This window comes from Magnolia sinica, chromosome 14 (genome assembly GCF_029962835.1).
Source record: "Magnolia sinica isolate HGM2019 chromosome 14, MsV1, whole genome shotgun sequence".
NCBI lineage: Eukaryota > Viridiplantae > Streptophyta > Magnoliopsida > Magnoliales > Magnoliaceae > Magnolia > Magnolia sinica.
Genome location: NC_080586.1, coordinates 6,426,847 through 6,444,354, shown reverse-complemented (window position 1 = coordinate 6,444,354; position 17,508 = coordinate 6,426,847). Strand labels below are relative to the sequence as shown.

Sequence of the window (17,508 nt, the reverse complement as noted above, 5' to 3'; positions counted from 1 at the left end):
AGGTGCTGCACGTTGAGGCCTGGATGAGCCGCTCCCCGTATCATGGTTTGCAGTTGTAGGAAGTTGAGGTATTGGGTTTTTTTCTCGTGGCAGCACTAGATCCTGCGTGGGACTCGTCATAGGGGATCGAGTTGAAGGATATGGACGAGCAGGAGTTCTTGCAAGTTGTGTTTCTGCCCTACTCGCCAATTGAACTGCTTCATCCATAGTCCCGACTGGGTACATCTGAACTCGGTCCTGAATTATCGGTCGCAACTCACTTATAAATCGTGTCACCTTCTGTGACTCAAATTCTGATAGATCGTTTCGTGTAGCTAGCCGTTGGAATTCTTCAGTATAATCTGTGACTGTTCGATTTCCTTGCCTGTAATTTTGATATTGCTGGAATAATATCTGCTCATAATCACTGGGGAGAAATCGAGATCGAAGAAGACGTCTCATCCGTGGCCATGATGAGATGGGCCCCTTGTTCTGGCGAGCTCGTGAGAGTTTTAATTGTTCCCACCATGCAGAAGCACCAGATTTTAATTTAAACGCTACCAATTTTACCCTTTTATGATCTAGCACGTTCATGTAATCAAAATATCTCTCTACTTCGGCTAGCCAATCAAGAAAATCTTCTATACGTAATAAACCGTTAAAACTAGGAAGTTCAACCTTACCTCGATAGTCTCTTTCAACACGATCTAGATGATCACCTCCATGGATTGGTAGTCGGGCAAAACCCTCATTAAGGTCCTCGTCGGTAGAACTTGAATCATCTGGTGTAGCCCTACAGTTTACCACTGGTAGTGCTCTACGAAAATCGGGGTTGTGTCGTATAGCAACCATGGGTGGTGGAGCCACCACGGGTGGTGGAGCACCGCCTAGGGCTCGGAGAGGAAGTAGCGCATCCGCAAGACGGTCGAGAGTTGCCTGCAGCCCTTGCATGGTCAACTAACTTTCCCGGTGGAAAGCTTCCATTCTTTCTGAAAGATAACAAATCCATGGATCACCGTCCACAGGATTTTGATTCATACCTTCGTTGTTTGCCATCGGCCCGAGGGGAATCCTCGCTCTGATACCAATTGACGTTGGGATGAACGTGATGAGGATAACTACTCCGAATCCACGGAGCTTCTCTGGACTCCTCACAGAGACTTCTCGAGTCCACGAGGAAAGAAAGCAGAAAATAGAAATAAATTCTAATAAATTTGAAATTGATTAATTGATGAATAAAAATGAGTTCACAACCCTTTAAATAGGGGTACCAAGCAATGGGAAAGAAATTAGAATCAAACTACAACTCAAACTCTTAGAATCCGCGACTTACTATAAATAGTAAACTTACTATTTATAGACAGTCGTGATGTCTACTAGTGCGCAAGGTTTTTGGCCAAAAATAGTAAGTGTCCTATTTCGCTTCACCATACCGTTCTCCTAATTATTCTAAGCTCTTTTCACGTTGGGCGCAACTCCTAAAGCCTGACAGATGAGGAGTTATAATCAAACTAAAACTTACTATTTATAGTAAAAACGAAATTAAAACGGAGAAACGACCATCGATCCAGGGGTTTTTCACAATTCCGGGCTGCGCAACCCGGCATAGCCGGGTTGGTTGGCTTCAGTAGATCGTTCTACCCCAAAATTATATATTTTACGTCAGATAACTCATTCCGGATTGCAAGATACGCCCGATTTAAGGTTCGATGGTCTGGATCACTTCTATCGTCGACCGGGCCTTTTCTGATCCATCTTGGCTATGTAACTGTCCGCGACCCGCTCTACATCAATATTCAACAAGTATAATATGCACCCCAATACACTTTAAGCACACCAATACTTTTTAAAACATGGACAGTCAAATCATTTATTTTGATAGTGGAACCATGAAAAAAGATTCACATAGCCATCCTCAATTACTTGGGATAAGTCTTAGCCAATGATGATAATGATGAAAAAAAAACAATGCTTAAAAATTTTATGTGGTTCATAATTAGTAAAAGCGATTATGCCGACATGAAAAAACCCATCGAGGAGATTTTCACTATGATAAAGGTTACAAATACAAGGTGCAAACATGTTATATGTGGTGTTCCCAAACCCTAACTCAACTAAACATGGACAAAAAACATCCGGTAGATTATGGGCCCACCCTATCATCATTTGGGACAACAAGAATTTGACATACAATTCAAGACACATTACAAATTTGGACTGTCCATTGTATCATGCACAAATTTGAACTATCCATTGTATCAATCCCACTCTCCATGGGATCACATTAACTCCAACATCAGGTGGGATCGTTATCATCATCCTATTGGAGATACTCTTAGGAACATGAGCAATGTAAGGTGGGCCCTATTTAATAGATGATTAAGATTTTTGATAGAATCAAATCTCATAATGGTTGGAATTGTTCGCAAAGGGGATAGAAGGAATAGTCTGATCAGCCTGTTCTTTCTCAGTGGCTTGGACCTAATGGATGGTCTAGATTGATGATTGGACAGTTCATGCTATCAAAAGATAGGATGCACTTAAAATTAGGTCATCGTGGGTGCGTTCTATCAAGTCTCTAAACAATAATAAGAAAGAGAAATGCTCTACGTGGACGGTCCAACGTGGCTCATGGTGTCTGAGATTAATTAGACCAGGGTGGGCTCTACGTGAACATGCTTTGTCCTGGAACCAGGTTGCTCCATTCATCATGTGGGCCACACTTAAATTGAATATATGGTGTTGATGCTTTCTTTCTAAAAGTCTATTATCCTAATACAAATGTGGCCCACTTGATGAATGTGTTGACTTGATTTATGGGCTGGGATGTGTTCACAGTCAGCCTCATCTAATGACTGGCCTGGATTTCACAAATGTGTCTCACCACTCAGGTGGGGCACACCACTTGAATGGCAGGGATGTTATATATAAATTAGTAGGTGATCAATCCTCCCTGTGAGGTGTTATACAAGGCTCAGGCCAAAGGTAGAATCATTGATATGATGGACCTCACCATGATAGCCATGAATCCAAAATCTCCCAAACCGTTGATGTTTTAAATCTTCAATAGCTGGCCAAGAATCAGATGGTTAAGAAAGATTTCACTAAGCCCTTGGGTTCTAATGATATTAGGGCATGTCCCAAGTGCCACGAAAGCACTCTAGTCCAAAACTAGTCTATTCGAATCACCTTCTTGAAGTAGTGGCTTGTCAATCAAAGGATTGTTGCTCATCTCCAAATGCCCCTAGGCTAGGGTGACACAGCACATGAGTAGTTTGTTTCAGATCCCATTCTCTAAAGAAATAGGATGCTAGCCCAGATGGAGCTAGGAGCCAACCTATACTTTCATTGAGCTTACCTTACCCCACATCTAAATGGAAGGGTGCCGGAAAGGAACCAACCCCCATCTCAATGGATGAGAGGGACCCACACTTGGAAAATGCTTTGAACTCAAAATTTTCAGTTCCAGTACCCCTTTCTTTTCTCACATGCTAAGTTACAAACAGTGCGCACCTTAGAAAGCACAGACAAGCCACATGCATGGAAACTTCCAAGTGTGGTTATCGATCGATCGGGACCCTATACTATGCACTAATGTGTATTGGTACCCATTATTCAAAGTGAGATTGTTATGTCACAAAAGCATATATGTCTTGTATTTCTTTATTCTCCGAACTCTTAAAAGTCAAAGTTGAACCAGCTTTCCAAGTGACAAAAGAGCTTGGGAGTTAGCAAGGCCTAGATCGAAATAGTTCCCTAAGTTCACTAGCTACTAGAAACATTCAATTTGATGAGTAGGCCGGACCTTGCAAGTGAATGTTGTTGGATGTAAGCTTATGGGGCCCACTTGTGGGTAACTACTAATGGATGGGTCCTACATGGTATGCCTTCATAATGTTGTCCAATGGATATGGCCTTTTCTATCTCTTTCTCTTGAAGTTCTAATATTTCAAATTCAAACTGAGAGATAATCGTGATGAAGTAGGGAGCTCGGATGTGATAGAACCCTTTATCTTCTTCATATAGAGTTCTTTTCATTCTATGCGTTCTCCCCTTTTATATATGGAAAGGAGACATTCCCTCAGTATTAAAGACATGTATTCTAGAAATTTCACAAAAGACAATTGAAAGGAATAACGCGATATTGCCTGACTCTCCATTAGGTTGTCTTTAAATGATTTAAAATGTTGATCTTGTTTGGTGGCTATACTAACTACGTATCAGAGGAGGAATAGTTCATTTCTACTTTTATAGTAGTTAGGCATAATGTTGTATGAGGGTTGTCCATCTTTGCCTCTTCTTCTTCTTCTTTTTTTTTTTTATGTCCATCTTTGGCTTTGTATAGGTTTTTAAGGTGTTGACTAGTAAAACTTAATTTTGAGACTTATAATTGAAAATTATTATTTGAAGTAATTTTAGAATTTCAGATCATTTGGTAAACATAAAATATTAATTACTTAATGTTAAAATCCACTTAAAACTGTTGGGTTTTTTTTTTTTCAGCTACCCACACTTGACTTATTGCTTATAACTGAATGTTGTAATTGTGATTTGTCTTTAAACTTTTGGATTGCGGTTGACAATATATTATCCCTACCACACTTGACTTATTGCTTATAACTGAATGTTGTAATTGTGATTTGTCTTTAAACTTTTGGATTGCAGTTGACAATATATTATCCCTACCAACATTTTGAGAATACAACACTATCCTCTGAAGCTTTCAAAACCGATTACGCCCCAGTTCTATTAATCCCACAATCATGTATATGTTATATCCGCACCATCCATCCATTTTAGCAGGTCTTTTGAGAGAATGAGACAAAAAAATGAATTAGATACAAAGTTCAAGTGGACCGCACCAAAAAGTAATAAGGGTAAGACACCCATCATTGAAACCTTTCTAGGGCCCACTATGATGTTTATTTGTCATCAAACCTATTCACCGACGTCCTTGGACTACAGAACTAGAGGCCAAACATGTGAAAATTGAAAACCTAAACATAATGTGCATATCCTTGATAAGAGTATTATTTACTAGCCTCATTACATAATCAATTCATGTTCTTGTGTATGGGAAACATAAAACATCTAGACTATTCATCTACTTACCTTTATTTGCTGAGAAAAATATTAAAATTTTACTTGAATCATCATATGTATGTCAAATTTGGAGGACAATAACATGCTTTGTGTAATACTCTACAAAAGATAGAAATTAAGATGATATGAGCAAACATGACAAATCATCAATTTTCAAACATTTTTAGTTTATATTAACTAAGCAAGTTTGTGTGTGTGTGTGTGTGTGTATTACTTATTTTCAAATATCAGACAAATTATCAAATAGATTTTTCAGTACTTATAAATACTATAATTAAGCACTTTTAAACTTTTAGCACTTCAGTTAATTTTTAGACATTTTTTCTCAATTTACCAAACGGCACTTGAAATCATGAAGATATTATTAGTTCCTGTGCATTCACTCAACTCAGCCTTTCAGACTTGTCATGTCTTTTAGTAAATATTACCGTTGGAAATGCAAATATTACTTGAGGAGCTGTATTAAACGTAGTCCGCATCTTTGCATAATATACATGGTTTTCAATTCTAACAAGTGGCCAATGGTTCAATAATTTTTACTATTGGTTTGTTGGGTCCTACATGGGTGGACCATTCTCCAAAACTCTCATTCAAGTAGTCAATATTAGGACCATTGGTGTATTTCTCTTCTAAACCATTGACATGTAGACCACAAGCAGAAGGTTTAAATTGCCCCCTCATGTATAACTTTTAAGGCATAGTCCATCCAAGGTGGGACACAAAAGATTAACGGTTTAGATTATGGAACCATCAGCTTCACTTGTCAGAATTGAAACCATAAATCCTCTCCAAAGATGTGGGCCGGCCACTTACATAAACATGGTCCACATGATTCACTATGCCCGCAACTTCCAATCTACCTGATGAAGTGTTGTCCTCTTTGCAAAGGTGGGCCACATTCCATCTCATTGATTTAAAAAAAGAATTGGTCTTTTGCGGATGAAATAATGACCTTCCATTGTGTCTTTACACAAGACTCCACAAGCTGGAAGGCGTGATCTGTGTGCTACACATGTACAATATAAATAAACAGTTATGAGAATTCCAATCAACGGTTCAGATTCTTTGAACATGCATGGCCTGATGGATAATCGTATATTTGCCTGACTTTACATGTATGGAAGCAGCAGTGAAGTCAGTCGCGGACGCGGATGCGGTGGATCCGGGTAACCACTGAGGTAAATGGATCCGTGACTGTGGGGCCCACCTTGAAATACCTGTTTTATATCCATGATCTCTATCTGTTTTAACAGTTCATTTTATGGCATGATCTAAAAAAATGAAGTAGATCCAAATCTCAGGTGGACCATACCAAAGGAAACAGTGGTGCTTGTGGACCACAATAGTTTTAGATCAAGTTGATATTTTTGTTTTCCCTTCATCCAGATCTGTATGACCTTATCAACAGGTTGGATGGAAACTAAACATTACGGTGGGCTATTAGAAGTTTTAATGGTGAGCGTTCAATCAACACTTTTTCCTGTGTTGTGGTCCACTTGAGATTTATATCTACTTCATTTTTAGGCTCATGCTTTAAAATAAGCTGGAACAACAGATGGACAGAATGGATAAAAACACAGACATCGCAGGGGGGCCCTACAGTCACGGATCCACAGAACTCGGTGGTTCTCGATCCACCGAATCCGCGTCCGTGCTTGGAGTGGGTGGAAGACGCCATATGAGGAGCTCCAAACTCAACAGCTTGCCACCTCGAGCGAGAGTACCTTTCTATCACTCGCCACTCACATGCTGCAACAGGCTACAGGTGTGTGAAATCCAATCAGTTCATCATGTGGGTCCCACTGTATAGATTCCAAGGGTAAAAAATCAGACCTTGCTGCTAATTACAAGAGAAATAAAAAGTACAAGGTTTAATGTACACGTACCGTGGCCCACCTGATAGGTAGACCAACATGAATTATTTCTTTGGGTGACTCACTTTCAAGATGATCCACACGTGAACGTCCTGGATCTTGCACGTGACAGAGAGAGTTTTGTTTCTATGGAAATGGGAAAAGGGTAAATTATTTAGTTGATGAAGGAGAGAGGTGACAAGTACATTGATAATTCGGAATAAAACTTTGGTGATTTTAGTCACCGACAGGGTAATTTGTTGGTTGATTCCATTGAGTATTCGTACATTACTAGTTTAGTCATTCCCTCTCTTCTTCTTTTTTTCAGTTATTCTCTTACTGTCTCCACTCACGTTTTTTTCTATGGCATGAATAGATAATTTATATAAAAAATGCAAATACATCCATCAAAACTCAAATTGATTAGTTTCATTTAAAAATCAAACACTCCATATACACTACATCGATAGTGTATTAATTGCTTGTTAGCTCTTTCTTCTTTTCTTTTCTTTTCTTTTCTTTTCTTTTCTTTTCTTTTTTTGTTTTAATCATTTTTGGTTAATGGATTTGAGAATGGAAGGGAGCTAGATAATTGTAAGTCAGATGGAATATAAACATTGGTCTAAACGATTGTAAGTTAGATCGAGTATAAAGGCCGAGAAGCATGATGAAATTTGAGAAATACAATGCTTTGTCCATTCGTTCTTCAACATGGGTTTGGATTAAGAATTTAAATTCAGGATTTTCAAATCTAGATTTTGCATTTGAAAAAACTCAGGTAATTATGAAATTATGTTTGGCAACCTAGATTTAACTTAAGAGGTAGAGCGATTATGTTAATTGGAAAGGATTGAAAATTTAGAATTTCACACTTCACATTTTCTCTTGAATTTTTAAAAGACTATGATGAGGCTTTTTAACTCAAACTGAATTTAAAATGTAAAATTTCAGGAGTTAGAAATATCATTCAAATTAAAAATCCTCAATTCCAATTCCTAACTACCCAAAATCCAAGCTGCCAAATGACCACCTGAAGTAGATGCACTTAAATAACCTAGGTACATATAGATTAGAATAGATGCATTTTGTATGTTAAGGTAATGTACAAACTTTCTATTGAATCTGACTTGTTCCGAGAATTTCTAATGAATAATTTATTTATAGTTTAATTAGTTTAAATATAAATTACTGAAAGTTCCATCCACATTAAACAGAAAAGGAACCGAAGATGTTTCTATGCACCTGAAAGATTATCTGTATTGATTTAATGAGGTGGGATCCACTGCAAATATTTGTAGGCTAATCTCGACTTAAATGCCATGTGTGGGGCCCACAATGAAGTGTTAATGACATTCAATCCCTACATTGTGACTGGTCACTTACGTCATCTTAGTAGGTGAAAACCAGGACAACCTAAAACTCAAGTGGAGCACACCATAGGGAATTGTGATGAGGATGCCACCATTAAAAACCTTTCAAATGGCATGTGGGGCTCATTTTTATTTTTTTTCCTGTTATGCACTCATACTACAGGGGTTTTCTCACCGCAATGGGTACTCAAACTCATGACCTCATGTTGAAATCCATGTTTTGTATATGTCATTCCATCAATTTAGGAGATTGGAGAACTGATGTAGAGCGGCCCGCGGATAATTTCATGGCCAAGATGGACCAAAAAAGGCCTGATCAGAGATGGAGATGATTTGGACCATTGAAACTTAAAATGGACGTATTTCGCAAACTGGAATGAGTTATCAGACATAAAATATATGATTTTGGGATAAGACGAGATACTTTAGCCACCCAACTTGGCTATGCAGGGTTATGCAAGCCGGATTTGCGAAATACCATCATATTGATGGTCATTTTTCTGTTTTAATTCCGTTTTTACTATAAATAGTAAGTTTTAGTTTGATTATAACTCTTCATCCGTTGGGCTTTAGGAGTTGTGCTTAGAATAATTAAGAGAACAATGTGGTGAAGCAAGTGGATTTTAGAAGTCTTTGAAAGGAGTCCAGAGAAGCTTCGTGGATTCGGAGTAGTTATCCTTGAGGAAGATGGTGATCAACCTCATCATGTTCATCCTTGTGTCAAGAACCCACCTAAATATTCATCCGTTTCGCAATTCAGGTGGACCACACCACTTAGAGGTTTTAAGCACGATTGTAATGGCGTGGCCCACCAAAGCATTGGATTGGACTGATTTTGGGCACCAAGGAGAAGATTACAGGGTCCACATGATGGACAGATTGGATGTCATGCATGCATCACGGTGGTCAGCTTAACCTACAAGGATTTGTAGTGAATCCAGCCTCTTATTTGAGGTATATCTTTCTTACGTTAACCTTGTTGGCTTGTGGAGCTAAAATGAAATGACATACAAAGCATCACCCATGCTCATGAGACGTTCGAACCAGTTAAGAGATCTTGAGAGATGTAGATTCTGGTAATTCGGGAGCTTTGCTTGAAAGGCCGTGCAAAGTGAAGCATGTCCAATCTCCTATTAGGATATGTCATACATATCCTTCAAGCATCTCGTGTTACTGTATTCTTTCTTTTAGATGTTGTGGTTGTTGTGGTTGTTGTTGTTGTTGATGCTGATGTTGTGGGCATAACTTCAATAAGCACAACAATCACCTCAGAGTCGATGCACTAATCTCTCTCCATCTAATGATGATTGGCGAGAATCTAGTCACATTCCAAAATGCGAGTTTTTGAAACTCCATTTGAAATCTGTGTTAAGATTCTCACCAGTCATTTTGGGACGGTGGGATATAGTTTCCAACCAATTCTTGGTGCACACTATGCCTACAGAAACTTTCTGCGTCAAAATAATGATGAGAACAGTGGCAACAACAACAACCACAACGGTGGCAGCAACAACAACAACAACAAAATTGAAAGAAAAAAAAAAAAAAAAAGATAATAGCAACCAAGGCAACCACAACAACCACAAAAATAATCCATGTTGAGTATTCCTAGGAAAAATGGCTCATTAAACATTCTAAGGGCCTATTGGTAGAAGATGCGTCCATCTCATCTTATTTAATCATGATCCCTAATATATAATTTGGATTAAATAAAGTAAGATTAACTCATTCTCAGGTATCTACTAACCAGGCCCAAATAATTTATATTTCTAAAATTTCATATAAGATAATCAAATATTAGAGCTTTTATGCAAAGGGTTTGTTTGGCTGCACTAATAACATGAAATTTTATGATATTTTGCACCAAATTAGACTGGCCAATCATGAAATTTCATGCAACCAAACGCACCCTCATTTACGATAGAATGAAAGCCGCTTTAGCAATTAGAGGTTGTTTAGTACAAGATTATGAATTATTGCCATAGATACATAGTTTTGAGAGATAGTCTCAAAAGCATGCAAATCTCTTTGGTAAGCAAAAGCATTAGAGAGCCGATATTTTGATGCTTATCACATACCCAAGTGACTGATTTGAAGTTTTCAGTTTTTTGTTGAGTTGTCCGGTTTGTGATGAGAAAAAAACAAGAGAGGCCCTAAAGTCATGGGAAAATGATACAGGCCCAAACAGATATAAGAGGAATTGATGGGTGGTGGGGTTGTGGCTAGCTCATTTAAAGGAGGCTATGTTAGCCCCATTCATCTCCCTTTCATCTGTTTCAACCCTTCTTTTTTTTTTTTCCTTTAAAAAATATATATATATATTTTTTTAGTGCTGCTGTTTCTCTTTGCTGTTTGCTGTAGATGAGAGATGGATGTTCACCACAAAAACAACAAGCCCCTCCTTATTAGGGAATTCAACGAAGAGAGGGACTTGAAGATGGTAGAGAGGCTAGAGAGGAATTGTGAGATTGGGTCTAGGAAAGGCCTCTCTATCCTTACTAACATGATGGGGGATCCCTTATGTAGGATTAGGCTCTACCCAACTCATGTTATGATGGTAGGTGGGGTAACATCACAACCGTTGATCTCCCCCGCCCTCTCTGTGTTTTGCTTTTCATGTTCCACCTTTTCCACTACTACCCAGCCTCAGAAAATATATGATCTGTGTTGATTTTTCCATTAATGAGAGTTGTTCTCATGCCTTTGTCCCTTTATGTTTTCCTTTGCTACTTATGTGTGAACAAAATCCTTATCTACCACTTTGTTTTCTTTCATTTGATATGTAGATAAGATGGTAATAATGCATTAGTGATATGATAACATATTGAAGATGGCCAACAGGTTGCTGAGCTGGTCCAAACTGGGGAGGTTGTTGGGGTGGTCAGAGGTTGCATGAAGTGTGTGGGGACTGGCTTAGGTGCATCACATGTCAAGATGGGTTGTATCCTTGGTCTTAGAGTATCTCCTAAGCACAGGTTTGATTTTTTAATCTCTCTCTCTCTCTCTCTCTCTCTCTCTCTCTCTCTCTCTCTCTCTCTCTCTCTCTCTCTCTCTCTCTCTCCTTGCATGAAGTGTGTGGGGACTGGGTCAGGTTCCCCTTGCATGAAGAGTGTGGGGACTGGGTCAGGTTCCCCTTGCATGAAGTGTGTGGGGACTGGGTCAGGTGCATCACATGTCAAGATGGGTTGTATCCTTGGTCTTAGAGTATCTCCTAAGCACAGGTTTGATTTTTTAATCTCTCTCTCTCTCTCTCTCTCTCTCTCTCTCTCTCTCTCTCTCTCTCTCTCTCTCTCTCTGTCTCTCTCTCTCTCTCTCTCTCCACAGTTATTGCACCCATGAATTCAATGTAAATTGAGTTTTCTTTGCGTGAGTCAGCACTAATGTTTCTCCAACATGCACTGCCCCATGGGGTACACATGCGAAGATGATCATACAATTGGAACCATCCATCTGGCTGATGAACAACAGTCCAAAACCACTCTCAATGGATTGATGGATCAAACTGACTATCAAGAGGTAGAATTAGATGTGGACCATCAATGTTGTTTGCTCTCGACCATCCACATCTAGCTCCACCAGTCGATTATCTAAAGCATTCATTTTAATTGTGCCCCATCCACAGCACCACCCATTGGAGGAACAGTTCTTTTCATTCTACTATCCATGAAATGTAGGTCCATCGGGTGATGCACGCTGGATGAGCAAGAGGCACAACATATATAAAGAACTCAACTCCTCCAATTATATATGCGATCACCGCCAATTAACTTGTCCATTTTAAATGATCGTAAGATTTTCTTGATGCAGGCGAATGGGAATCGGTTTGAAGCTAGTAAAATCAGTTGAAGAGTGGGCCATAAGAAATGGGGCTCAATACATATATCTAGCCACAGAGAAGAACAACGTAGCGTCTACGAATCTCTTCACGCTCAAATGCAATTACTTGAAATTAACCTCCCTAGTCATACTAGTCCAACCGATAATTTCTCATGCTACCGATCCTTCTCCAGACATCCGAATAGAGAAGTTAAGCATCGAGCAAGCAGTTTCATTGTACAAGGCCAGGCTTGGCAGCAAGGACTTCTTTCCGGTCGACATCGACGCAATCCTCCGTGAAAAGCTGAGTATGGGGACATGGGTGTCATTTTTCAAGGAAGAGGAATGGATTGGTTTGCATTGCAATAAGAAGAATGATTTGTTCACTGGAAAAACTCCTAGCTCTTGGGCTGTTCTAAGCATATGGAAGACATATGAAGCTTACAAGCTTCAAATAAGAGGGGCCCACCTACTTAGAGTTTTTTACACTACCCTAAGCAATATGGGAGCTAAGGTTTTCCCATGCCTTAAAATACCGTTGCTTTGTGAGATACCCTACAAGCCCTTTGGCTTTCTCTTCTTGTATGGGCTGCATGGGGAGGGAGAGAGAGTGGGGGAGCTTTTCAAATCTCTGTGGTGCTTTGCATACAATCTAGGCCGGAAGGTGAAGGATTGCAAGGTGGTTGTCACTGAATTAGGAATGTGTGACCCTTTATTGGGCCATGTCCCACATGGGCCATCCATGTCTTGCATTGATGATCTTTGGTGCTTCAAGAGAGTCGATGGCGTGATTGACGATCAGGGCCGTTGGATCGGCATGCAATCGTTGGCACGTGTGTTTGTTGATCCAAGAGAATTCTAAGGTTAGTTGTTAAGTGGTGTTTGTTAGACATGAACATGTATTTTAGGTTTACATATGCAGTGTAATGATAATGGCTTGTATGCTCTATAAGATGTTGACCAAAATACAGTGTTTCTAGTTTCAAGTATGGGATTTACATGGATTAGGCTCCTGAGATGCTATCCAAGCCGTTCATCAGGTGGGTCCCAACTTGTTGATTCAAATCAGTCTACTCCACTCATTGGTTGGATACCGTTTAGGAAACAAAATGGACACTAGCTAAATTCTTTTCTAGCCGTCCATTCGATTTTTACAGCAAAGAGGGCAGGATGACTTGGCACTTTTTGGGCCAGCAATGTAAATGATGGAGCCCAGCTGATAGGATGCTGCATTCATGTGACATCCAGGACCTCCATCTGTAGATGGTCCTTGGATGAAGATCACACCGAATGAATGGATGATCCTAACCATCATTTTCTCAGCCGAATCAATATTAACCATCCAATATTCGAAGACCATCATTTGTATGGATAGGATCGTCCAGTACTGGACTACGATTGCACCTATGAGCCCTTGGTGTTCGTAGGTGGAAGCCGGTTGGGACCCACACGGTGAGCGGTCATGCTATTCACATGAACATTATGCGAACGTCCGTGAACCCGCAAAACGTACCCTTCTTCATTCCTTAATTGAAGAATATAAAAAGGGTGAAAGATAGTTAAGATACTGTACAGCAGAGAAATGTAACTCCACACACTCCATATTCAAGCGCCAAACCCAAATGTCTCACACGTGACAATTGGCACGTGTTTGCAGATTCCTTCGTTGGAGGGTCTATTTAGTGCACGTATATTATCTTAAAAATTAAGTTGGCCCACTCATCACACGATTACCAAATGCATGTTCCACTGGATATATATATACCGTTTTTATGTATACATATGGAAGAGCATTTAGGTGATCAGAGGATGAATGTTATGTCATGTAGGGATGGATGATTTTAGGGTGTGAATATTTGAGGATGACAACTAAACGACTAGTGGTCCGGGAGAGGGAGAGGGAGAGGGAGAGTGATCACTATTCCGTAATGGAGGTGTGAGTGCATCCTTCAAGGTAATTGCAATGGGAAAGTATTCATAAAAAATCACATAATGTGATAGACAAACATGCCCGGTGGAAATATTAAGACACTTATAATAACTTTTATGATCAAGGCTATAGCCCAAAAATACACATTGTATGGAATACATTTCAAGTTTGTGTTTATTATAGGGTTGAATCTAGGGATAATAAGCACAATTGAAGGTCCATAGGAATGTGTAATTAGGTGATTGATGGAATAAAAGTTTCCAAGGTGATTTTATTTTCATGACATGACTCGGTATCATATTAACAAGAAAGACTACAGTTCAAAAAGCCTTAACCCAGTACTTGGCAGAATGTGCTTGTGTGAGTAAAGTATGTCTATTTTAATAATGTGTCAATGCCTTGTTCAGTTGTCACGTTGGGTTTTTTTTTAAAATTTTTTTTTGGGGGTGCAGGGACAAGATAGCAGATAAAAGATTCCCATGTTTAGTATATATTAAAAAAAAAAAAATTTAAAAAGGTGCGTAATCGGTGACTGATAAATTCACCTTCTCTATATGATTGGAGTGACTTGATTTTGCACTCGAGTAAATTCTCAATCTTTGATTTAAAACTAGTAGACACATTCAAAAGTTGATAACAAGAATATAAAGGGACAACTAGCAATATTTTCTATAAAATAAAATAAAATCATCCACAAACACTAGATAAAAATAAAAATCACTTATCGAATAAATGAACAAAGGTCCTTAAATATATATCATAATAAATAAACTAAAGAGGCCCAGAAGCAATCGTTTGAGAAGAGAGAAAAGGTATACAATAACTACCGACCCAATTGATACGATTCACAAAAGGGTAAGTGTGAATGTTTATCTTTAACAGGTATAGCACAGAATAAATGACAAAGTGTAGAGGGTGCAGGATGACCTAGACGACGATGCCCAAAAAAGATGGAAACACATTCCTCAAGTAAAGCTAATGGAACATTTTTATTCCCGTGATTATAAGAAATCTTGAATATATAGATATAGCTCATTCTCACTCCGGCCATAGAAAGGTGTATTTCTCGACATTTTGTCTTGAATACATAAATCATTTTCATTAAAAAAACAAAAAAAAATGGATAGGTAGTTATTATCTTTAAAAAATTAATTGATAGATAACAAGTTAGAAGAAATGGAAGGAACATGTAAAAGATGAGATAGATGGAAAAGTTTTGGATCAAGTTTGAAGAAATACATCCCCGATGTTATATATTAGTAAACCTTGACTATTTTCAATAGAGATCTTGTTACTTAGTATTCTAATTGAAAAGATAGATTTGATAGGTCAGGAGTAATATGATTCATTGCTCCTATATCAGTGTACTAAACTTGATCCATAGTGGAATTGTGAGTGATGACCGAGATAGCCAATTTTCAAGGAGGAATATTACATCCTTGGTGTGCATAATTCATCCCACTATGGTAATCAATCGCTATGTAATTCAAATGATTACAAATTTAGCACGTTGGTCGGGTAGAAGACACATCCTTGTTATGCATAATTCATCACGTTGGTCGAGTAGAAGACGTATCCTTGGTATGCATAATTCATCACATTGATCGAGTAGAAGACGTATCCTTGGTATGCATAATTCGTCTGATTATGGCAATCAATCGATACATAACCTAATTTATTACAAATTTGGCATGTTGGTCGAGTAGAAGACATAAAATAATTTGAGTTACTACCTCTACCTCCATTACAACGACCTCGGTAGGATCGAGAAGGGCTAAAAGTCTTGATTTTGGTGTGGCGATACACGAGTAGCAACAAATTGTTGTGGATTCCAAGTTGGAGATAGTAATAAGTTGATTAGTCATAATAATTTCTTCATATATTATAAGATTGTCTAATTCATCAAAAGTAACAGAGTTAAAAGAAACAGCTAGTCACAGCTTATCTTAGGGTTGAATCAGTCATGGTGATGAACCTACGGGCATCTCTAAGATAGGGTTTGCCCATTTAGTGGCTCGAGGGAAATGGGTTTTCTAATGGGAAACTAGTCATGCAAATTACTTGCGTACACATGGCATATTTTATAGAACTAAATCTAGAGGTTTGCTAGAGTACGTATGTACTTATTGCTTTGGATTATTTCAACCCTCAAGTAGATTATTTCATCCCTTTAACAATTTGGATCTCAAACTTAGATTATCACCCAAAATTTTTTTAGCCTCCTCCAAATAAATGGTTTGGTATATTCAAACAATTCCATATCTGATCATATGTTTGGTAGGAATATGGATGGTCCAAATTTTGTAAATATATTACTGGTTATTTTTTATGTCATTTATTACATAAATCCATTGTCGTCTAGTCCGGTTAGGATATCTGGCTTTCACCCAGACGACCCGGGTTCAAATCCCGGCAATGGAATTTTTTTTTATATATATTATTTGCTTTTTCCGGTCCCATCCATTTGATGAGCGGTCCATTTCATGTGTCCCATTTTTTGTTTTTATTTTTGCAGTCCCATTTGATGAGTGGTCCATTTCATGTGTGTCCAGTAGATCACATATGAAGCAGCGAAGAGTATACTCGAACGGCTATTACTACTAGCGCGGATTGCTTGGTTGACCTGGCAAAGTTATGTGGGCGCCAACATGATGAATGTGTGATATCAACACCATCCATCCATTTTGCGGGATCATTTTAATTAGTGATTCTAGAAATAAGCAGATCCAAAGCTCAAGTGGACCACACCGCATAAAGCAGTGGGACAATGACTTTGAAACCTTCCTAAGGCCCACCATGATGTTTATTTTCCATCCAACCTGTTCATAAGGTCACACAGACCTGGATGAAGGGAAAACACAAATATCAGCTTGACCCAAAATTTCTGTGGCCCCCAAGAGGTTTTCAATGGTAGGCATTCAATCCCCACTGCTTTCTCAGGTGTGATCCACTTGAGCTTTGGATCTTCCTCGTTTTTGGGCTCATGTCCTCAAAAGATCTTACAAAATGGATGGACGGTGTGGATATAACACATACATCATAGTGGCACCCACAGAACTTTACCACGTCGAAACACCACCGAGGTCGGTGGTGTGTGCCTTACCACGCAATCCGCATCCATTGCTACTAGTAAGATGGTATGTATTCTTTCATTTCCATCCTATCTTTTTTAAATAGGTCTTTGTTACCGTTCAGAACGTGGGCCTCGCTATAGATGGGACTCGACCAAATATCACACTGAATGTCTGATCTTAGCTTGTTGATTAGTAAGCATTTAATGGATGGTTGAAAAGAAGTTAATGGTCCTGATTCATGAGTGTCCATTAGTCAGAGACACCAAGATCGTTTTATCAATCTGATCTTGTAGCTACACCATAGAAAGGGGAAACCTCCCCTATTGAATATCCGTTGGTGATTGGTTTTGCATGTGTACTACAATCGCAAGATTGACACACGT

At 38.8% G+C, this 17,508-nt stretch overlaps 1 protein-coding gene and 1 non-coding gene across 2 annotated transcripts; both read left to right on the top strand.

Annotated features, from left to right (window-relative positions):
• Positions 1–10,541: 10,541 nt before the first annotated feature.
• LOC131225727 (probable N-acetyltransferase HLS1) lies at positions 10,542–13,107 on the top strand. The gene is made up of 3 exons (XM_058221314.1): positions 10,542–10,862; positions 11,147–11,280; positions 12,113–13,107. The coding sequence occupies exons 1-3, from the start codon at positions 10,674–10,676 to the stop codon at positions 12,981–12,983; spliced, it is 1,194 nt and encodes a 397-aa protein (XP_058077297.1). The 5' UTR covers positions 10,542–10,673; the 3' UTR covers positions 12,984–13,107.
• A 3,291-nt stretch (positions 13,108–16,398) lies between these two features.
• Positions 16,399–16,472, top strand: TRNAE-UUC (transfer RNA glutamic acid (anticodon UUC)). The gene has a single exon. It is a non-coding gene; the product is annotated as a tRNA-Glu (tRNA).
• The last annotated feature ends 1,036 nt before the right edge of the window (positions 16,473–17,508 follow it).